The sequence below is a fragment of the Sorex araneus genome, chromosome 5, assembly GCF_027595985.1.
Source record: "Sorex araneus isolate mSorAra2 chromosome 5, mSorAra2.pri, whole genome shotgun sequence".
Taxonomy (NCBI): Eukaryota; Metazoa; Chordata; class Mammalia; order Eulipotyphla; family Soricidae; genus Sorex; species Sorex araneus.
The window spans coordinates 199,294,433-199,318,382 of record NC_073306.1 but is presented as its reverse complement, the minus strand read 5'-3'; the positions used below and the strand labels follow the sequence as shown (position 1 = coordinate 199,318,382).

General features: G+C 43.9%; 2 protein-coding genes across 2 annotated transcripts in view; one reads left to right on the top strand and one right to left on the bottom strand.

The window, feature by feature from the left end:
* The window catches only part of CCDC158 (coiled-coil domain containing 158), a 65,373-nt gene extending 49,169 nt beyond the window's left edge, over positions 1 to 16,204 (top strand). Inside the window, exons 17-23 of the mRNA XM_055140433.1 lie at positions 3,559 to 3,719; positions 6,433 to 6,492; positions 7,700 to 7,753; positions 8,529 to 8,596; positions 11,049 to 11,207; positions 12,840 to 12,947; positions 16,128 to 16,204. Coding sequence (XP_054996408.1) covers positions 3,559 to 3,719; positions 6,433 to 6,492; positions 7,700 to 7,753; positions 8,529 to 8,596; positions 11,049 to 11,207; positions 12,840 to 12,947; positions 16,128 to 16,204 — 687 coding nt within the window. The remainder of the gene's footprint in view (positions 1 to 3,558; positions 3,720 to 6,432; positions 6,493 to 7,699; positions 7,754 to 8,528; positions 8,597 to 11,048; positions 11,208 to 12,839; positions 12,948 to 16,127) is intronic.
* Positions 16,205 to 17,382: 1,178 nt separating this feature from the next.
* On the bottom strand, positions 17,383 to 21,821 carry STBD1 (starch binding domain 1). Its single transcript, XM_004617886.2, has 2 exons — positions 21,368 to 21,821; positions 17,383 to 19,757 (listed from the first exon to the last, which is right to left on the bottom strand). Exons 1-2 carry the CDS (start codon positions 21,561 to 21,563, stop codon positions 18,949 to 18,951), a joined length of 1,005 nt encoding a protein of 334 aa, XP_004617943.2. The 5' UTR covers positions 21,564 to 21,821; the 3' UTR covers positions 17,383 to 18,948.
* Between the last annotated feature and the right edge of the window lie 2,129 nt (positions 21,822 to 23,950).

The window sequence follows — 23,950 nt, the reverse complement described above, 5'->3', positions numbered from 1 at the left end:
CAATACACAGGCTCAGCTCTTCACATGCTACCTGTCCATATGCAAGGTTCCGTCCCAATGGAAAACCAGCAGGACCATTCTGCTGTACAAGAAGGGAGACCTTACGACATCGGCAACTATCACCCAATCTGCCTGTTGTCCGTCGTCTACAATTTGTTCACTCGAGTCATCCTGAATAGAATAGGCAGAACACTAGATGAAGGACAACCAGTGTTGAGCAAGTCAGGTTCCAAAAAGGATTCAGCATGATTGACCATATCCACACAGTGACCAAGCTCATTGAAGTTTCGCGAAAGTTCAAGATGCTGCTCTGTTTAACGTTCATCTATTTAAAAAAGGCCTTTGATTGTGTTGAGACTGAAGTGGTCATTGAAGCCCTAGCCAAACAGGGCATTCAAACTCAGTACATCAAGATCCTCCATGAGCTGTATTATTGATTCACCACCAGGATCTCACCATTCTACAAGGAAGTGATCATTGACATTAAGAGAGGGATTCGGTTGGTTCCATTTTAATGGGTCGGACTTTTGTGGGAGATCCTAACAAGAATAGTAAGTCTGTTGCTGAAATATTGAAGGCAATCAAAGTGGTAGCCATCTCTCTAGACTGAACTAAGCTATATCCCCATGCCGGCGGAGAAGAAATTTTCTTCTTTCTCGGGAAGAAACGCGGCGTGGCGTCAACTATAGTGTGATGTCCATTAAGCAAACAGACCTGGTGGCGTGGGAATGGGATATAAGGGGAAAAACTATGTACATGGAACAGTGGGACGCTGGTGGAATCTCGAGCCGGAGCCGATACCAGCGCAAGACCTTCGGTTCCAGAAACTGCTTGCAGACACTCTACTAGTCTATCAACTAAGCCAGAGCCCCACGCCTGCTGATGACGGGAAATAACCATCCTTTTCAGTTTTCGGTTTTTTTTCCCTTGTCAGGCAGCGTGGCAATTACTAAACAGGCGTGAACTCGGTGGCGCGGGGCAAGGGGGAAAAAGAAAAGTTATGTAACAAACAGCGGGACTTAATATCTCTATATTCTTAGCAGTGGAGAACTATCAAATGCCTCCTTGGCAATAGGACTGTCTTTTTCTTTTTGGGGGGAAACCCCAACAACGGTAGTGAGTTGTGTGTTGAAACATGGAATGTAATCGAGATAAGGCGTAAACGAAGTGAAACTTATCACTTACAAGGGTGGGGACTGGGGAGGTGAGAGGGGGCGGCAGGTATACTGGGGGGGTTGGTGATGGAAGATGGGCACTGGTGAAGGGAAGGGTGTTTGAGTATTGTATAACTGACATAATCCTGAGAACTTTGTAACCCTCCACATGGTGATTCAATAAAATTTAAAAAAAAAAAAGAGAGGGATTCGGCAGGGTGATACCATTTCACAGAAACTCTTCAGTGCCACCCTCGAGAACGTCATGCGATGACTGGAATAAGAAGGAATGGGAGTGGAGTCGGCAACTACACCACCTCTGCTTTGCTGATGACATCATTCTAATAACACCAAACATTAGCAAGCGGCACAAAAGCTGGCCAATTTCAACCATGAGTTTGGAAAGGTGAATTCACCAAAACAATGTTCATGAAAAACGAACTAGTCCCTGACATTCCATCTCCATACACATTCTATGTGTACGTGGGTCAAGAACTCAACATGAGGAATGACTTGATGCCAGAACTGCACAGGAGGAAGAGAGCAGCATGGAATGCCTTCAAGAGTGTCAAATAAGTGCTTAAGAGGACGAAAAACCTCCGGCTCTGGCCACATCTTTTTGACTTCACCATTCTTCCTGCACTAACATACGTCTCAGAGACCTAGGCTCTATGCAAACAGGATGAGAGCGCTATTCGGATATCCCAAAGAGGAATAGAAAGAGCTATGCTTGGAGTACCATGTTTCACTCAAGTGAGAGAAGGAATCTGGAGTTCTAACCTCTGTTGACGATCAAGAATCAGGGACGCTGTCTCATTTGCCATGGCTTCAAAAATCAGATGGGCCGGACACATAATACGATGTAGAGACGACCACTGGACTAGAGCTGTTACTGACTGGATTTCATCGGATGTCAAAAGACCTTGTGGCCGCCCACCTATGAGATGGTCAGACTTCTTCATCAAAATCCTGAATGAATGGTTTTGAGGCTCTTCGTATTCTTGGAGCAAGCAGATACCACTGGGCTACACTAGCACGCGACATGATGAATGGAGACGTTACTGGTGCCCACTAGAGCAAATCGAAGCTCAACGGGATGACAAGTGATACAATTCTTTGTGATGCAATGTTTAATAGACATATTTGGCCAAAATAGCTGATTCTTCATCTGTCAGTCATGACTCTATGGAGTCATCCTGCTAACATACTTACTCCGTTCTAATTCTGTTTCTCTTCCCTTGAAGTGCATTTTCACTTTTAAAATAATATGTATGTAAGAATACCATATCTGAAAATATTATTAAATGTCAACAAATAAAGTTTAAAAATATTGAATTTCTCATCATCAGTAAAATGTGGAGAGTAATTTATATACAAAAATATTCTTATTATGGGACAGAGAGATAGTGTAAAGGTAACGCTCTTTCTTTGTACCACATAAAGACCCCCAGTACTGTCAGGAGTCACCCCAGAACACAGATATAGGAACAGACCCCGAGCACTACGAGGTTTGGCCCCCAAACTGGCTTCTGCCCACCAAAAAGAAGTTTCTTTTTTTAAAAAAAAAAAATTTATTCTTTTATTGAATCACCATGTGGAAAGTTACAAAGCTTTCAGGTTTAAGTCTCAGTTATACAATACTCAAACACCCATCCCTTCACCAGTGCACATATTCCACCACCAAGAATCACGGTATACCTCCCCCCTTCCCCCCACCTCCCCAGAACTGGTAAATTTCACTTTACTTTCACTTTACTTTGATTACATTCAATATTTCAACAAAAAATTCACTATTATTGATTTGGAGTTTCTCCCCCCTAAAGTCGACCTGCTGAAAAGAAAGCATTTGGTAATTTGTTTTCCATTGCTGAGAATGAAGAGATATGAGGTCAGAAAGCCGCACTAGCAGCCGCACAGTTTTGGATTTCTGTATTTCAGTATTTTGCTAACTAAGTCCAGAGAAATATCTGCCAGAAATCGCAACATTGTAAGCTTGTACCTCAAAAGAAGTTTCTTATTTCTAAACTATTAAATTTACAGTTAGTTTAATCCTAAACAATGTATTGAAGTTACTTTGCCTGGATATAGTTAGGAATATGTAATGACATGATAAGATAGTCATACTACATTGTTAAAAATGGATCAAAAATAGGGTTATTGTTTGATCCCATGGCTGTGTGCTCGATAAATACATGGACATATATACATTTCTAAATTATATCACACGCATTACTGATGGCGCGTCATTGATTCTTCCTGGGTAGTAGGATTACAGGTGACTTTGCTTTCCTCAACATTCTCCATCATTTCTACTTACAAGTGAGTTAACTTTCTATTAGGAAATGGCTTACAAACTTGGGAAAAAAAAGAAAGTGACTTTGTTTTATGATTTGTTTTAATTCAGAACTCTCTGAAACCTAATACCCCGAAGGAAGATCCAACAAGGGACCTGAAACAGCTTCTCCAAGAGCTGAGAAGTGTCATCAACGAGGAGGCACCCGTGTCTCTGAGCAAGACGGAGGAAGACCCGAGATCTACACCCCTGGGTGTCTCCTACGGGTGTGTGTCAGACCCAGCGCAGCCCAGCAGGTGGCCCCTACTGCCCACAGCTCACCCAGGAGCTTCCCTGGTATCTGCTGGCACGCCTGCGGCTGAGCAGCAGAGTTGAAATAACTTGACGAGCATATGACTTTATTTTAATTTAATTTAATTTACTTTTTTATATATTGAATCACCGTGAGAGCAGTTACAAAGCTTTCAAGTTTAAGTCTCGGTCATACAATGATCAAACACCCATCCCTTCACCAATGCACATTTTCCACCACCAAGAACCCCAGTACACCCCCCATCCCACACCTCCCCCTGCCTCTGTGGCAGATGATTTCCACTTTACTCTCTCTCTACTTTGATTACATTCAATATTTCTATGAAAGACCCACCTATTATTATTTGGAATTTCCCCCAACAATCAGACCTGCTGAAAAGGCATCATTAGATAATTTGTTTTCTATTGCTGATTATGAAGAGCATATGATTTTGGATTTCTGAGATTAGTAATTACTAATTACTTAATTATTAATTAAGTAAGTCTGGAGGGATTTCTGCCAAAAGCTGTTGGGTTCCAAGACTGGTTGGTGTGCTTCTGGGATCATGGCCATTCAGGAGCCGGAGGAGCGGTTTGTGGGCGGTATCTTGCGAGTATATGACTTTAACAGGGGGAAACAATGTGATTGTGGAATCATGCAAAAAGTAACAATTTGCCAATCAAGAGGAAATTCTTCTTTCCAGAAAGAAGAAGGGCAAGGCTTTACCCCACATTACATTTGTTTAGTAATTTAAAGTTTCCAACAAATTTCACATCCACACTCAGATTATCACTACTGCTTGAGACAAGACAGGTGGGATTTGGGGTAGGGGGTTTCACACCCGTCACACCAGAGAGAAATACACAAGTTTCCAAAGATTCAGTTTGCATGCTGCCCCAAGTTTGATAGTGAAGCTAAAACTAGAGCCCTGAGAAACAACTTCACTCTGCAGATGTAAGCTAATAGGAAACTCTGCGTTCTCAAGCTGGTCATGCCAGTGGCTTGTGTCAGACTGATCAAAGGTCACATCCAAAAGGGATGCAGCTAGTTCACCCTTCTTCCCTGTGGATGTTTGTACAAGTCAGTTTGTTCTCAGATCCATTCCAAATAGTGTTTTAAAGTTTTGTGTATTACTACTAGATTATACTCAATTACTAGATTAAAACTGAAAGATTTTAATGTATAAAACATAGAATATAAATGTATATACTATATTTGGGTGGCTGGAGTGATAGCACAGCAGGTAGGGTGTTTGCCTTGCATATGGCCGACCCAGGTTTGATTTCTCCACCCCTCTTGGAGATCCTGGCAAGCTACCAAGAGTATCTTGCCCGCACGGCAGAGCCCAGTAAGCTACCCGTGGCGTATTTGATATGCCAAAAACAGTAACAACAAGTCTCACAGTGGAGATGTTACTGGTGCCCACTTGAGCAAATCGATGAACAATGGGACGACAGTGACAGTGACTATATTTGGGTAGTATAATATTCACATACATATTGGTATTATGACAGTTTGAAATACTTTTCTGGTTATACAGAAAATCACTGTATCACTGTCATCCCATTTTTCATCTACTTACTCAAGCGGGCACCAGTAACATCTCCATTCATCCCAGCCCTGAGATTTTAGCAGCCTCTTCTTACTCATCTTTCCCAATGATTGGAGGCTCTTTCAGGGTCAGGGTAATGAGACCTATTGTTAGTGTTTTTGGCATATCCAATACACCACGGGGAGCTTGCCAGGCTCTGCCCGTGTGGGCGGGATACTCTCAGTAGCTTACCAGGCTCTCTGAGAGCACTCTAAAGCATAGTTAAAATAAGTCTAATGTGACTCTAGAGTAAATATCTAAAAATAATACTTTTTGAACTATATATAATCTCCAGTTTCTTAAGATTTTTAATTAGTATGCATTAACCCAAGGTAGAAAAATATTAACTGGGTTGATTATTCAATTTTGTTAATAACATAATAAACGTTTGGTAATGGTATACTACCCAGAGCAGGAGTTCAGTCTCGGAGGTGCAGGAGTGCACTGTGGCTCTCCTGTGGAGAGGGCTTCTGGGCAGAGCACATTCCTGTCTGTTGAGCTCTGTAATGTGCTTCCCAGGCTCGGGCAGCTTTATTTAGTTCAGTTGCTGGACGAATAAATTTAGATATAGATTGAATTGCCTCCTGTGAAGCAAAGAGGTGAAACAGAAGTCAGAGCGGGGAGGTGGCTCAGCAAAAAGTGCATCAGTTGCATGCATGAAACCTGGATTCGACCCCTGCAGCCCCCTGCTCCCCTGCTTCCCACCCCCATGCACATGCACACACATGTGCGAGTAAAAGACCCCTTCGCCAATGAATCCCAAAGATTACCGTGTCTTCTATCATTTCAGTCTCTAGTGATGAACTTGAACTATACTGTGCTATATTATAGGTTAATATTTTTTCAGTTTTTCCCTTAATTTTGATTAATCTTGCAACTGACCTTGTCACCATATCCTAAACTCAGCCTAAAGCATATAAAGGCTCAGGCTGCAGAAGCGTTTCTGAATTCCATGGGTAGTCTTTTGCAAGATTTGCTTGGAAACCTAGCATCTACTAATTGTACCTTGAAGACTCAAATACATATGAACAATAATTCATTCTAAGAATACATCAAATCTGGAATTTTTCTTGGTTTAATTGAGTTCTGTTTGTTTCTACAGAGATGATAGAGTAAGAAATTGCATTACTGAATCAAGCTTGAGAGTAGAAATATGCCATAGGTAAGCTAAATCTGAGCTATGGAATCTAGTGATCTAAGCTTATTTGTGACCAAGTAGGTAACTTGCGGTGTCAGTCTGGAGGGTTTACATGAGACCTGACAGGCATTTGGGACCCCTTGAATGCTATATTGAGGCTAAGAAGGATTTCAATGAAATGTACCAAAGTAATATTTTTTTCTAGAAATCACTATAATGGGCTTACTGTGTTTGCTTTGTTTTGTTTGGGATGGGGGCCACACCCAGTGATGCTCAGGGGTTACTCCCAGTTCTGAGCCCAGGAATTACTCCTCATGGTGCACACTGGAGACCAAATGGGATGCTGGGGATCAAACCCAGATTGACTGGGTGCTGGGCAAATGCCTACCCGCTATACTATCACTCCAGCCCAGTGTGTCTGCTTGTTTAAACTTTGCTGTTATTTACCCATGAAAATATATTTATTTGGAATCTCTTTAACAAAAATGGAAAACTTTTCCTACATTTACAAACTTAAAGTGACTCTCATGAATCTTTGCGGGGAATGGAAGGGGGGTCGTAACTGGTGGTGCCAGGGATTGGAGCAGGGATTCCCATGTACCAGCATGTGGTTAGGTCCTTTGAGTCAACACCCAGACCCTAAAATGGCTCATGGAACTTTTAAAAAAAAGGTAGTTTAGAAAAAATTATAATAACCTTTGTACAATATTAAAAGAACTTCACTGAAAACAATCCTACTTTCATCAGTAATTGAATTGGTTGGGTTTTTTAATTGAAATTATTTTTAAAGCATAAGGAGTGAAATCCATCATCCCTTAATAAAGACAACTTCTGAGAATTGATTTTAGTGGAAAAAGTAGCTGTTAGTAATTTGTCAGACACTGATATCTTCCTCAGTATCTACTCTGTGTACATGTTCCTTCAGACTGACATTGACGAAACTTCCTAATTTGTCACCCTCTGACTTGCTCCTATATTATTTTCTATTCAGAATATTCCTGATTCCCAGGAGTTCTTTTTCTTTTTTTGTTTTCAGGCTTTTTTTCCATACTGTGTCTTGCACCTAAAAGAACCCCTTTGAATCTGTGTTTCAAAAAACAAAGAGAAAATCTGTCCTTTGAATCTATGTTTGTCCAAAGCAGTGCTCAGGGAACATTTGTGCTTTTCCACTAAGTTGAGATACCACTGAGCATTGGATGGTCTCTGATCTCTCCCGTCCCTCTACCAACAGGAGCAACAACTCGTTCAGGGAGTCCACTGAAGGCAGCAAATCGAGTGACAGCAGGTAATGATCGCTGTTATTGTTCCCTTCCTCTCAAATGGCCCTTTTACTACCCTTTACTCATTGATTCAAAATATCAGAAGCTGCCTCTGCTGGGCCCTTAGCGTAAGAGAGCGAGCAGACACACCCTCAAGTTGTTATAGCTCTAAAGTCTGTCTCTTGATCACTTGCCTGAAAAATGAGCTTATTTTTACCTCTTGTTCTTTCAAGACTTACAAAAACAGGGATATCAGAACTCTCCTTATATCATAATATTAGAATGGCTTGCCTTGCATGTGTCGGGCCCTGGGTTCAATCCTTGATACACACACACACACACACACACACACACACACACACACATAAAAATCTGATCTTTTGGGCCAGAGAGGTATCTTAGAGGGTGCGTGCAAGGCAAACGCCCTACCCGCTGTGCTATCACTCCAGCCCCGCATTGGTTTTCTTATGTACATTTATAACTCTGTTTTATGCCTATCAATTTTATCTGCAGCTGTCTATTGCATATTTTAATTTTTACTATTTTATGGGTAGTTTAGACATATCTCACCTACTTTATCTAATATATTTTTACACCCCCCTCCTAACTTCTTCCCTACCCCTTACATCCTTCTCAGGTAACCTAAGTTCTGTAATCAGTAGCCACTGGTTTGGCTACTTTGCTTACCATCTTGAATTTTGTATTTTAAAGCATCTATTTCTCCTGCCTTAGTTTGCTTAGCCCCTAACTCGGTGTCGCATTTGCGAATAGAATGCCTCATGACCACTTTTCTGCTTGCAGAGAGCCACTGACATTGCATAATGGAGAACTAGAGGATCCATCTAGTTGCTTTGCTTTTCCGTCTATAGGTGAGTTCCCAGTGGAAGCAAAAGGACGGGCCCTCCCGGACACCCCACCCTGACATCCAGACGCGGCAAGGTCACTCGTCTGGAAGTCCCCATGAGCTTACATGTATTTAAAGGACAAACTAACAACAAACTAACAAACTAACAAACACCTAATATTCCTCTGAAGAGAGAAAAATAAGCGGGAAAGAATGAAACCGTGAAATGATAATTCAGCAAAGTTTAGCTAAGAATTTAGGCATTTGTAAGTCGAGAACACTTATTTCAAAATGAAAAAAAATGGGTGAAAGAGTCGCAGAAACTCTTTTTTAATAGAAATTTCAGGACAACATTTAAAAAACAAAACATAATATTCCTAAAATAAGTAAAGTTTCACACTTTCATATCATCTTTAGCTTGTGAGAACTTTTGACTTTGGGGGTTGTAAATGACTTAATGTGTGATTTTACCTCATAGTAAATGGCTATTAAACACCCCGTAAGCAGAGAAAGAACAAGCAGTATAAGATTTTTCTAAGGAAATTAAAGTAATTTCTCAGATTTTTAGCATGTCTAGCTAAGAGTTAAAAGCAAAAGTTTTTTATAAATCCCTGTTGGGTGACCAGATCCGAGATTTTAACTTAGGGTTAACCAGGGTTGGGACCCTACAAATCACTCATCAACTCCGTTGACTAGATAAGATCTACCAGCACTCAGTGTGGAAGTTCATGCCCAAATCTCTGGCTTGGATTGGACTCTAGGGACAGGACAGAACTGGGCAGGGCAGAACTGGTCTTGCTGGGAGAATCAAGACAGAGGCCAGAACAAAACAGGAAGATTTTAGCCCCATTTAAGAAGTTCAGATTGTCAAGTGCCTCCAGCATCAAACTGGAAGAAAACAACAACAAAAATCCTCAAACTCAGAAATTATCAGCTTCAAAAGGAGATTTCAGAATAAGGGACTAGAAAAGAGACTGATTATTTATGCTATCATGTACAGTTAAAGTTAATTCAGAATATACCCACATATTTATATTTTACATTCTCTCTGGTACTATTATTTAGATCTTTAGATCTTTAGTGTTGTCTTTTATGAATGTCTCCTGATGACCTAATCTTTTGGTTTCTGTTTCTCTGAAGTTATCTTATTGCATCCTCTTTTTTGTTTGCTTTTGGTTTGGGGGGTCTCATCCAAAATTGCTTAGAAGAGACCCACTCTTAGCAGGGCTTGGGATTCAGTGAGGTGCTAGGGATCAAATCCAATATCTCCCTGTCCCTCATTCTCATTTTCGAAGAATATTTGGGAGCATATGATTCTAGGTTAACCTTTCTTCCTATCTTTGGAAAGCGTCTGTTCTGACTTCCATTGTTTCTATTAACAAGTCAGCTCTGAATTTAATTGTTGATTTAAATGGACTCTGCCTTTCTTGCTCTGGCAGTCTTAAAATTATGCTTGTCTTTGGTTTTTTTGGTTGTTTTTTAGCAGCCTGTTTTAATATGTTCATGTATGTTGTCCACAGTATTTAAAAAATCTCTTTGGGGTTTAGGATCACTGTCACTGTCATCCTGTTGCTCACCGATTTGCCCGAGCGGGCACCAGTAACATCTCCATTGTGAGACTTGTTACTGTTTTTGGCATATCAAATACACCACAGGTAGCTTGCCAGGCTTTGCCATGCAGGCGGGGGTTTAGGATAATCCTGCTTACATCTGTGGAAATCTCTGCCTCCTTTAATCAAACTTGGGGGATACATAACTGTTACCTCTTTCTATTATCCATATTCTTTCTCTTGGTTTTCTACCATGTCTTTCTGTCTTCTTATATGTCTAGTTAATCTTATTGTATGACTGTAGCACTGTAGCACTGTTGTCTCATTGTTCATCAGTTTGCTTGAGCGGGCACCAGTAACGTCTCCCATTGTGAAACTTGTTGTTACTGTTTTTGGCATATGGAATATGCCACGGTTAGCTTGCCAGGCTCTGCCCTGCAGGCAGGATACTCTCAGTAGCTTGCCAGTCTCTCCGAGAGGGACGAAGGAATCAAACCTGGGTCGGTCGCATGCAAGACAAACCCTACAAGCCCTACCTCCTGTGACATGTCTATAAAATTGAAAAGATGATTTTGAACTTGAGAGAGAGTTATCATCTTCTAAGAGCCTTCATTCATGCTCCTTGTACATAACTAAGGATGCCAGAATCCCAGATCTGTTTAATCGAATCGGGAGTTAAGATTACTTTGAAGCTAAGAGTCCCTGAGGGCAGATGTGGTTCCTACTCAACTTTACTCTTCGAAAAGAACACTTTTTTCCCAGTGCATTTTGCTTTTCAGTTCTAACCCAAAGTCTTGTGTGTACATCAGAACACCTCCTACCTTCGGTGGGGAACATTTTCTCATGGAAGCTTGATTTTTTTGAGAAATACAACATACTATATATTGTTAATCTGTTCTTTTTGCTTTTGTTCTTGCAAAATTTTAGGAGCCCCATCTGTGAAAAGTGCAGCTTCTCGTTCATTCCATTCTTCTCCTAAGAAGTCTCCAGTTCACTCACTCCTAACTAGTTCAAATGAAGACTCAATAGGCTCCACATCACGGTATAGGCCGACCAAACCTCATTCACCTCCTGATTCTGTTAAAGGTAAGAGTGATAGGATATCGCTGATGAGGCCAGCTTGTCTCCTACTCTGGTGAATTAAAAGTTTTGTTTTGATTTTTTGCTTTTTTGGGTTACACCCAGTGATGCTCAGGGATTACTCCTGGCGAATGCAGTCAGAAGTTACTCCTGGCGGTGCTCGGAGGACCATATGGGATGCTGGGAATTGAACCGGGGTCAGCCGCGTGCAAGGCAAATGCCCAACCTGCTATGCTATTGCTCCAGCCCTGAAAGTTCTTTTTAATAACAGACTTAATGATTTTTTACAAGTTCTTGGTGTATAATAAAAGTGGGTCTTAAGTAGGACAGCTATTGTATATCTTATACAACTATATTATGTGAATATTATTAGTGTAAATATATCTTTTTGTTCTCTGACATGAATTTTATTTTATTGTAAGATTTTAGGTATTTTTTTTAAATGCTTCAAGTGACTGTTCTTATTTATATTCTCTCATGGCCCTCTTCAGTCTTTACTGACAAAAGTAAAGGCTGAAAATGTCACACAAACTTAGCTCAGGATCTTGCTGGGCAGGACCCCTCAAATACAAAGAATGGGCTCTCTCATCTGAGTCATGGAGCTAGCCCCAAAATGTGCTTTTTAAAAAACTTAAGTGCAAGACAGTTGGGGAAAGTGGTTTGTTTTGGAATAAGTGCTTTATAAATATATTTGCAAATGTAGTTATGTAACTTGAAATATTTTTCATCATGTGTGATAGTGGCCCAGATGCCTTAGGGAAACATTTCCTTCACAAAGGATAACCCAAGCAAGTTTTACCATTAAAAATAAACTGTCAACTTAATCTTTTGGAATTCTATGCCTTAAATATTTAAATATGAACAGTACTATATAAACATTAAAGAAAATATGAACATTAGAATCTAATGGTGTATTCATATACTAATGCAGCCAGCCCGCATCTGATATCTGGGTTTGATAACCGGCATCCTGCATGGTCCCTGAATTATGCTGCCAGGAGTAATTCTGAGTGCAGAGTCAGGAGTAACTCCTGAGCATCTCCTGGTTTGGCCCCCAAATAAAACAGAACAGATTTCTTGAAATTGCCAGCCAAGAGTATTTTAGAGATTGGCACATTTTAGCCTAAGTACCAGAGATAGAGGTTACATGCTTCCAGCCTCTCATCACTTATTGTTCCCACATCTGCGCTAGCTCCGCTGTGGCCAACTCAGCATCTCCAGTTTCCTCCCCCACCGACAAGCACATCTAGGTTCAGAAGAGAAAAGCTACAAGGGTACTAGGGCTCAGACATGATAAAAAATGTTGCAAACCTCTCCATTCAATTGCTCTCTCCAAGTCTGGTTCAAGTATTCAGGTTCAGTATGAAAAGGTGTTATTTATAAAATAGAAGGTAACTTTAAACTTGAAATATTCTTATTATTGTCACCCCATTAAATACTTTTTAGTTAAACAATAGTAAACCAGATTGGGTTTAAAATCAAATCAAGTATTCTATTATTGAATATTTTGATAAGACATGTTTTATCCTAAAATAGTGTTCTTAAGTTTCTGATTTAAGTTTAACTTATTAAAAGAAGATTTCTAAAAAGAAATATTAAACAGACTTTTAATATCACAGCTAAGCAATTTTCTAATAGCTTCACAGTCTCAGCCAATAGAAACAACAGGGAAAACGTGCAGGAAGCTTCAGAACAGACTAGAAAGCTTACAAACGCTGGTGGAAGACTTACAGATGAAGAACCAAGGTAACGCACACATCTGGAGAGACACCTCCTCCCCCGCCAAACTTCATCCCGAGTGAATCCACATTCTTCCTATACGTCTCCCAACTGAAAATACTGAATTAGAAATTCAAATATAAGGGTGTAAATCACTATTATCTTTGAGCTCCTTATGCATCCTTGACCAGTTCCATTCTAAATTCCTCATCAGAGAGGTTTTATAGCTCATTACTACTGGTCAGGTCAACTTTTTCACTCACGGAGCCTGGTGGGTTTGTATGTTGCTTTACCATTGTGACCTTTGAAGTTTGGGGGTTGTTTCTTGTGTGTTTTTGTGTGGTTAGGAGCCTACATTAGGATGTCATTGATGTTTATGGTGAGTGGCCATGAAGGCAGGGATCACTGGTACCTCTGTTGCCGAATAACTCTCCTGGGTCCAAAGCTGACCCCAGTGCCTCTAAATCAGTATTCATCTCTGGATTAATTGGGTAGGTCTTTCATCTATCTAGAGAGCCCATCAGCCCTCAGTAGAATACAAAATTTGAGCATTTTTCACTTGGGATTTTTCCCTACACTATCTTTTTAGTCCCTATTACAAACACCACCAGAAGATTGTTATTGACAGCCAGAAAACACAATAACACAAAAAAGATACACTGGTAAATGTATCGTTTCCTATACATACACTGATAAATGTATGTATAGATGGGGCCTAAGTTCTATATGGACATTTCTGAATGTGGGGGTGTGATAATGATCCATGCACTTGAGAGGACTATTGCATGTGATGTTTTTCTGGATTCATGGATCCAGAAGCCTTTTTCACAAATTAATTTTGAAATACATGTTTTCTCATCCCTCCCACCTCTAGACTGTATAATTTTCTAACTGAAAGACAGCCTTTTTCGTAGAAGAAATCCTTATAAACTAAACCATAATTTCCTGTCAATAGTAGTGGTTGCTACTGACATTTATGAAGCGCTTCCTCTCGTGCCAGGCCCTGTACTCGGTACTGTTCTTCATATGAGCCTTTCACGGGCACTGGAGGACCCTCACACGTCATTAAGTCCTAAGTCACACATTGAACTTGAGTCTTGGAAGTTTTGTCTTGTTTTGTTTTTTTTATTGCTGTTGTGGGCCACACCCAGTAGTGTTCAGTGTTGACTCCTGGCTCTGTGCTCAGGGATTACTCCTGGAGGTCCTCAGGGGACCATATGGAAGGCCGGGAATCAAACCCAGGTCAGCTACATGTAAGGCAAGCACGATACCCGCTGGACTATCACTATGGCCCCATTTTTATTCACTTTCATTACATTTCTAAGTTTACCTAAGTAGTGCAACCATGTAAATAAGATGGTATGTGTGTGTGTGTTTGTGTGTGCGCGTGTGTGCGAGCACGCGTGTGACATTTGGTTTTGGATCCATACTGGCTGTACTCAGAATTACTCCTGATTCAGGGATCACTCTTGCTGAGTTCAGGCAACCATCTGGGTTCTGGGTCTGGAACTCAGGACAGCCATCTGCAAAGTAAATTCTCTGCCCTTTTTTTTTTAATTTAATTTAATTTTTTTTATTAATGAGTCACTGTGAGGGTGCAGTTACAGAGTTTCGTGCCTGTGTTACAATTATACAATACTCGAGTACCCATCCCTCCACCAGTGCCCATTCTCCTCCATCGATGGCCCCAGGGTCCCTCCCTCCCCACCCTGTGGTGTCTCCCTCCCTCGACCCCCCCACCACGACAGGGAATTCCTTATTGTTCTCTCTCTCCTTTTGGGTGTTATGGTTTGAATGGAGATACTGGGTGGCTATCGTATTCAATCTATAGTCTGCTTTTAACCCACCTCTCCCATAAGTGGATCAACATGGAAAGTATCATGCTAAGTGAAATGAGTCAGAAAGAAAGAGACAGACACAGAAAAATTGCACTCATTTGCGGAATATAAAACAACAGAATGGGAGTCTGCCCTTTTTTTTTAATAATTTCTACCTAAGACATGGTATCTGTGTTAAAAAGAAAAAATTTAGATCTTCTGGGCCAACAATGTGTCTCAATGGTAAACTGCATACCTTGCAAACAGGACACCTTGCTTTGAAAAAAAAAGTGTTGTTCCTGGGACTGGGGGGAAAAAAGAGAAGAAAAGAAAAGAAAAGAAAAATAAAGAAAAGAAATTAAGATTTTTTTACTGGATGCATTGTCTGCACAGAAAGTTCTCCTGGAAATTACTAAATAAGTAATTGAGAGAAAATTTGAGATAGTCACATCTTAAAGTATATACATGCTTTGATCCATAAGTTCCCATCTAGCAATTTATTCTACAGGAATTAATCATACAAATGCACGAAAGTCTATTCATAAACTAGATTTACTATAGCATTGATTTAAAATGAACATCAGGCGTCAGCAGATAGTAAAAAGCTACTACCTTTCCTTGCATGTATGGGACCCTGGTTCAATCCCCGGCACCACAGGGGTCTGAGCAGTACCACATCTGTGGGCTCTAGCGTTCAACCAACTGGCCTGCTGTGTAGAGAATTGTCAAGAGTGACCCCAGAGTCGTGGAATACCTTGAGGAAAGGCCCCCTCAAAAATCCAAAGAAAAAATGAGAGAGAAGAAAGCAATTTTTAAAGTATTTACTAACATTCAGTATGTCCATCTAATGAATTCCTATGCAGTCAGGACAGGAACTGAACTGGAAAGATGTTGACACCTTTACTCAATAAGTTGAGATGAGCAAGCTATGGGATAGTTTATACCACCTCTTTGCATTTGTTTTAGATAAACGTGTGTGTGTGTGTGTGTGTGTGTGTGTGTGTGTGTGTGTGTGTGTGTGTGTGTGTAACATGAAGCTTTTCAAACTTTTACAGAGCTGACCTTTGAGAGGCGGGGTTCAGGATATTGAGTGGGCAAGACTGACCTTTGTCTTTATAGCCTTTGGAGGTTTTCAATTATTTACAACTAGTACATATTACTTTTACAATAATAGTCATTGTGCTAATCTGAAAACAATGGAAAGAGTAGAGAATTACCCTTAGTTTTTTTCCATAACAAGTCTTTTAAAAGACATGCTTTTGTACTTTGCAATTTTTAAGTTCAGAAAATATTTGATAGCAGCAAGCTGATTTTTAAAGAAACATACAATAGAATTTAAGGCCCGACGAAAAGACGCTGTTTGTTAACTTTGTTTTATCAAAAATTTCAGCAATGTCTTCAATGATCAGAAATCAAGAAAAGAGAATACAGAAAGTGAAAGACCAGGAAAAAATGTTATTAAAATGATACATTGCTTGCCTATCCTTTGCAGAGGGATGATGCCCAATTAATTGTGATGTACTTTAATTAGTGCTCAATGTACTTTTTTCTTTTTATGTGAAAATTTAATAAAAGATAATCTGTAAAATATTTTGAAATACGATGTGTTTAAATGTTCTCACAGTCAAGCTTCAAATAATACTAGCTAGAGGTAAAGGTATTCATACTTTGGATATTAATTTATGATAATACCAATGTGTTGGAATAATCCCATTTTTTATACATACATATGAATGTTTAGTTTTCATGGCTATTTTTTCTCATCCTAGTCACTTTTATATGACTCACAGTTATAGTTATGTTTGGCTTTTTTTTTTCCAACTCAAAAACATCTGTGTGAGGGAAAAAACCTCTTGCATGCAAAAGTGAAAAATGGGATGAAGTGTCCAGAACAGATCAGGACAAACTCCAAACTGATGGGGACACTGTGTGTGTCCCTGAATGCACTGTTTGTCCTGTCAACAGCAGGGAAATTTATTCAGAAAACAAACCAGAGCCGCTCCTAATCAAAGTTTTCAGGGAATTCTCTTTTTCTCATAGTAATGGCTGTGAAATAAAAGGGAAAAAAAGACATTTTTTCTCCAGCTAGTGGATAATTTTAACAGTCAAAATGGATGCAGCCTGGTTAAATAAGTCTTGGAAGAATTGACTGAAGGGGGTTCTCTATGGAGCACTTTCCAACAGTTCTCAATATCCTAAAATCAATTCCATTCTGACACTACTTGCCATTTGACTATTGGACATTAGTGTCACCTTCTCCATGGCTCAGGGCTCATGATTACAGCCCCCTCCCCCACTACCACCACCTCAGATACGGAAATGAAACCATGGCAAAGATAGCAGAGACAGATGGGCAGAAACTCACTGTCCAAAAGTCTGCATTTCAGCTCCACAGTCCAGATGTCACTGAGAAATGGCCCGTCTAGAAGCTGTTTCCAGGCCCGTTGCCTCTCACATCCAGGTGTGGTCAGATTATAGTAAGCATGTGAGATCCCTGGATAACCTCAGGATGGAATTAAACCCAATTGCTAGAACTATATCTAAGCATCTAAGCTCCAAATGAGTCAAGCATATTTCTCTATGCCCTTCCTAATAGTACCGCAGTTACATTTATGCTTTTGAACAGAAAAGAACCAGAATAGAAGTCTGACAAAAAGATTTTATTCTTATTAAAAGTTACCTTAATGGGTAAGAATTTCAGAACAGGGCCAGAGAGATACAACAGGCAGAGCATTTGCCTTGCATACGTCTGATCTGGCTGTGCACCATCCCCAGCACCCCATGTGGTCACCTGAGCCCCACCAGGAGTGATCCATGGTCACAGAGCAAGGAGTGAGTCCCGAGCACCGCTGAGTATGGCACAAAAACAAACAAACAAACTTCCAGAAAGGCATGCGTAACGCCACACAGACAACAAACACCGAGAAAGTGTTGTCATACTCCGCTGCGCTCTGAAGGGGAAACGCAGACTGCCCTCTCTCCGTGTTTGCTTTCTGGCTCTGCTATTCATGGAAGAAATGATCCATATTTTCCATATAAGCAAGTACAGACCCATGATGCAGACAAATAATTCAGACATTCAATCAGTATATTAAAATTCAGGATTTACTAGGTTTTCAGATATAACAACTATTCAATGTTTTTCTTCTTCATACAAAGATATACTCTGACATCACTGCCCTAGCATCATTTTGTTATCCCATAAGTGGTGGCAAAGAAGGAAGAGGCTCAGCTAACAGCCCCGAGACAGTCTTCAGGCGCACCAGGGCAGAGTCAGCTGGACAGAGGCCCAGTGAGTAATTGACAGGCTGTGCCCCCCACCCCTTGAGACAAGGCCTTACCTGCGCCTCCCAGCCCCCTTCAAGGTCTCTCCGGTCCCCTTGCTCAGCTCACACCTTCTCTTCATTCCTGCTCCCTGTCCTCATGGAATGGCGCCAATGGCAGATTTTCTCTTTTTTTTTTTTCAATTTTTGGTTCACACCCGGAAATGCACAGAGATTACTCCTGGCGGTGCTCAGGGGACCATATGGGATGCTAGGAATCAAACCTGGGTTGGCCGCGTGCAAGGCAAATGCCCTACCCGCTGTGCTACCGCTCCAGCCTCAGTGGCAGATTTTGATCCGATTCCTTGTTTCTTCACCAGCCTTCAGTCATTAAAACAAAGACACACTTACTACCTTCAAGCCACACCTGCCATCCTTGCTCCCTTTAAGCCACACTTGACAGGTAAAATCAAGCAAGAAAGAAGCTTTAGGAAATCTTAAGACACTACCTCAGATTCTTGATCATACCTAATGACCTTCTAGTTCCAGCTGGTGTGAAATATTCCTACACATAAGTGCGCATGCAGTAAGGACAGGGTACTTCTGCACTGCTTCCCACCGGAAACTGGCCCTTTCTCATGGATGCTTGTTTGAAGCCTGGTGTAAGGGTCACCCAAAAGCTCAAGCTTGAAGCCACTACTGCGGGCTGGTTTCCTTTCCATGCTGCCTGACCAGCTCACCCCAGAGCTTAGCTAGGTTGCTCCCCAAAAGGACCAAGCCCTAAAGTACTGATAGATCATCATTAACCTATCCATCAGTGCCCCAGGGGAGAAGCCCACGCTCACAGGATACATCAGAAGTCACTCGTCCCCTCCACGTGGAGTTACATTTCCTGTATTGTTCATCAGTCCCCTGCAGCGCACTCCCGTCTGACATGGCCGACCCCAATCAGTGGGTCCCCCACCACTTGTGAACCACTTTATCCTCAAAGCCAGTCTCTAAGAACCGGTTGCTGCATTCTTCCCAGCGGGTAATGCGCCCGTTCTCCACCACCACAAACTTCCACTCCACCCCTGTGTCTGCCGGCAGCGACACGGACTGGGACCAGAGCCCTTCCTGGCCAGCCTGGAGCGGGACATACGTGTTCCACTTCCCGAGACTCTCGTGGTCTCCAGTGACCGCGAGGGCTTGCATGTCGGTGCTGGGGATATAGTGGATCTGGAAGCGGATGCTAACCCGCTCAGGCCCTGGAGGCACAGCAACTGCCCTGTCTGTTTTCACCTCCTCTGCCTGATCTTTCACTTCCACGAAGATGTCTCTGCCATCGTCCAGTCCCTCGTTGGGGCTTACCACAAAAGCCTCAAGACTGCCACCCAGACCAATCTCTCCCCAGGACGAGTGCCGAGACACCACTTCCCAGTCCTCGGCGTCGGCCAGCTCCTGACTGTCCAGCCGCGCCAGGCCGGCTGCGGCCGCTCTGTCCACGCTAGGCAACTTCTCTACGAAACAAGGAGCTGCTGTCGTCGCCGCATCTTGTCCTTTGAGGAAGCCCCGTTCCCCTCGTGAAGAGTCCAGGAAACTCCTGGCGTTTCCCACCTCGTGAACCAGTGAGTCAGTGTCTGGGGCCCTGCCCGAGGGAACGTGCGCTCTCGAACCCTCACAGTCTTCTCCGGAAGGACTCTGCAGCTGGCTTGCTCCTCCCTTGCCAGATCCTTGGGGCTCTGAGCCCAAACGCTCACTGCCTCCTTGGAGAGGGTCTGAAAATCAAAAGGAAAGAAAAAAAATGACATAATTGTGTCCGGCAAGTCACATGGGAAAAATAAGTTAGTCTGGGAAAATAGGTTTAGTCATTAAAGATAACTAATCTCTTGGCAGTGCATAAAATCTGTTTCCGTGAACATATTGATATGGACTTGAGACACGTATTAAGCCATTTATAAGTGTGAGCCACTGGTATCAATGTGTTCAAATCAACTCAATTTACTTAGGGAAATCCCAAATCTGCAGGTAAATAGTAAATGGCACCCCCAAAATGTGGGTGGATCAGCAGAGTGGAAGTGGCAATTTGTAGCGGCAGGGACATGAGCCTTGCAGCCACCTCACGGTAAATGTTAACACTGGCACGGAACCAAACCAAGCTCCTTGACTCCCTTTGCCCCAAAGTGTACAGTTTGTCCAGTCTCTGCAACCAGGGCTGCCTGCCTCCAGCAAATAGCACCGTGCCCCCAGCACTGAGGATGTAGGCAGAGCAGCGGCCATGGCTCCTGGCTGAGGGCTGGGCAGGAGGGTCGGGAGACAGGATATGTTTGTCCCAAGAACCTCGTGGACAGACTACAGGCCTTTCATATTGGCCCACCTGGAACCCTTTCAAAACGCTCTTCGAGAGGTTGGAGAGCGAGAGGCGCAGCTAAGGGGTTTGCATTGCCGGGCTCTGAAACCCCAATCCAAAGTCACACACTCAGCACCTTGTTCCAAAATCACAAGCTCGGTCTTGTTCTTGGAGGTGGCGGTGGCAGTCCCCGTTAGTTTTGTCTCTAGTGATAGGTAACAAGAGAGGCTTGTTACTCTGAATTCCCAGTCTTGGAAGGAACATGAGGTCAGCTGTCAGAAACAGGACTAGCCAGGCGCTCTCTTCCCTCAAGAGAGCAGGGCCGCTGGGGCAGACCCTCCAGGGGCTGCCCGGGAACATCACTGCGCTAAAAATAAAGTCCGCAGATGGCATTTTGTCATTAGCTGGAGGGGACAGTTGGCACAGGGCGCTGCCACGGTCCCTCCTGGCCTGATGCAGAGTCCCTGATGCACTTCTCAGTGGAACTGAGTGTCGTCAAGTCCCTTAAATTCGCCTCTTCCCCAGGCCGAGACATTGCAGAGAGGGTGAACCTGGGGCGGAGCTGAAAGGTCCAGAAGGGTGAGTGGCCCGTGGGGAGGGGGGTGCGGGGCCTCTGCCAAGGCCTTTCTGGCCAAAGTCCCAGCTGAACTTCGCGTCCAGACAGCGGGTGTCCCCAAACTCCCAAACCCAGTTCCCGCTTCAAAGAAAACTTCCCTCGGGTGGGGCATGTGAAGGGGGGGTGGCAAGGGGTACGTGTCCCTGTCCGCCGGAGACTGAAGCAGCAGGACGAGCGCCCTAGCCCGAAACTCGCCCCTCACGTCCAGGCTGCTCAGCGGGGAGTACGGGGGTCGGGGACAGACTCGAAGGGCGCTGGGGATCGGCCAGGGGCACTCTGGGCCTCGGTGCCAGACGAACACCCCCCCCCCCGCCTGTGCTGGGAAAGAAGGTCGTGGGGGGTGGGGTCCGGGCCCCGGAGGGAATCCGGGCGCCTGGAGGGCTCCGGATGGGCACCGCACACGTGCCTTCGAGGGACCATACCTGTTTTGCTGTCCAGCTGCCTCCTGCAAGGTCCTGGGCTTCGGGGGTCGCCGCCTCCAGGCTCCGCAGCCTCCGCGGGGGGCGCATCCTGCTCCATTTCCGCTCGCCCCGGGTCCCCCGGGCCCCGCAGCAGCCAGACGACCAGCGCGCCGGCCAGACCCCCTCCGACCAGCAGGGCGGACCAGACGGCGCCCATGGCCCCAGGGCCACCGCCGCAGGGGAGCGCGCGCCCCAGAGTCCGCCGTCCCCGCCCGCCGCGGCCTTTTACGAGCCCCGGCCGGCCCGGCCCCCCGCTAGCCCCGCCCCGGGTGCGGGACAGTCCAGCGCAGGGACACTCCAGCGCCCAGCCGCTCCCCGCCGGTGCACAGGAGGGCTGGGCCGAGACCCCAGCAGCTGCCAGCGCCAGTCGGTCAGCCTCTGCCTGGCCCCGCGTCCTCCTTGCCAGTTGGGGACGTGGTGGTTGCCAAACGCGCGCGCGCCCGCACCGACGGGTTAATAAGCAAACGCGCAACCCTCTGTTCCGCGCTGGCGTGCCGCCTGCTGTGCCAGCCTGGCGTTTGACTGCAGAGGACCGTCCGCGTCTCTAACTTGCCTCCTCTGCTGGTTTGATGGCTTCGCAGCCCTTCTTAACGCTCACGATGCACCCCGCCTATTGCATCGTGAGCCTCTCCTTGAACTTTTGCACTTTTTCCTTCTTTTATTTTTTGGAGGGCCTCACCCGGCGGTGCTCAGGACTTACTCCTGGGTCTGTGCTCGGGTGCGCGGGACACCATATGGGGTGGGAGGCTCAAAGCAGGTCGGTCGGCGGCGTGCAAGAGCCTTACCTGCTTTACTGCCTCCCGCAAAGAACGTCCTGGCTGAACTCTCCAAGGCTGCAGGATTATCCCTGACTTAATCCTCACAGCGCAGCCTCCAGAGCGTCAGCGCCTGTTTACTGGATCAAAGTTGATCCCGATACTTTTCCCTCACGCTTATTTTTTCCCCTGTGGCAGGGAAGAATTTGGGCCACTCCTGGCCGTGCTCAGGGCGTTCCTGGCTTTTGCTCAAGAGTCACTCTTGGCGGGGCTCCAGCGCTATATGAAGTGCCCAGAATGTCTGGCCGCCCACGTGTAAAGCCAGAGCCTTACGTGCTGTACTAATCTCTCCTGACCCTTTTTCTCCATGGTCTGAATTTATTATTATTTTTTAAATTTATACTGAGGCATCGTGATTTGCGAAGCTTCAAATACCGGTGTTTGGGGCATTCACTGTTCCAACTCCAAACCCATCCCTAAGTGTCAGCTTTCCCTCAATGCCCCAAAGCTCCCTCCCTCTCCCAACTCTGCCTCTTTGTCAAAGTCATTTTAAAATGTTGCTTATTGTAGTTTGGGCCGCATGGTTACAATTACGTTTACTTATTATTGTTTTGGTTTGGGGGCCACACCTTTGATGCTCAGGATTTACTCAGGGAATCTCTCCTGGTGTTGCTCAGGGAATATATAGGATGCTGGGGATTGAACCAGGTGGGCTGCATGCAAGGCAACCCCGTCCCACCCACTGTACTGCCTCTCCAGCCCCAACTTACAGTTTTTGCCTACATAATTACCTCACCTCTGAACCGTCTAAGTGTCTAAGAGCCTTGGCCCTTATGAAATCGCCAGCCGGCCTTCTCTTTTCCTGCCCTGACCCACTGCCCACTGGCATTTGCTCAACTTTCAAGGTCTCTAGGACACAGCTCCATGAGCTTTTCCAGAACATTCTCTCGCCATTACTTGCATTCAGATCCCCTGGTGTTCTCTCACGGGAACCTTCACTCACGGTCTATATATTTCCTAAAGTCACCTTCTACTATGAAACTTCTCCCCAGAGATCTATCCTTCACACCACCCCCAGCCCATGAATCGAAATGTCTTCTTTTCTTTTGAACTCTGAACACATACTTTATTAAAGCGAATATGAGCTAATCTCTTAACTATAATTTTGCTTTGAATTGACCTCAGTCCTCTCTAAGACACAGATTCCTTGAGAGCTTCTTCCTTGGAATCCTTTGGGATGCCATGTGTAACACCTAATAGCTTTCTTTTTATTGCTTCTTTTTATTGAGTGCCTAATATTTATTGAATACCTAATTACCTAATGCTGTCCTATGCCGAATGCTTTATAAGGATGAGCTCACCTAATGCCTTAAGAGGAGTCATCTTAAGGCATTATAGCATCAAAACAAGTCACAGAGCTGATGAGTGATGGCACTGGGATTTGAACCCAGTACTCTAACTTTCCAGGACCCATGCTCCGAAACTGATGACACTGAAACCTAATGGCTGTTAAATCTTGTTCAAATTTCAAAGCTTAAATCTTGAAGCAAGTATGCAAGTTTGGATGTGTAACCCCAGAGAGACCACCTTGTCATATTCCAACAGTTATGGTGAATTTCAACCTGACCTGGTTCGTAATTTCCCCTGGCCTTGGGGAAACAGTTACCTCCAGCAGCACTTGTTTATGACTCTCCAGCCTCTAAGTCTGGCTTCTCCATATTATGTTAACTAACAAATGCATCCTTCCTGCAATGCAGTATACACTGAACCTGCCAGTTTCTAACTGCAA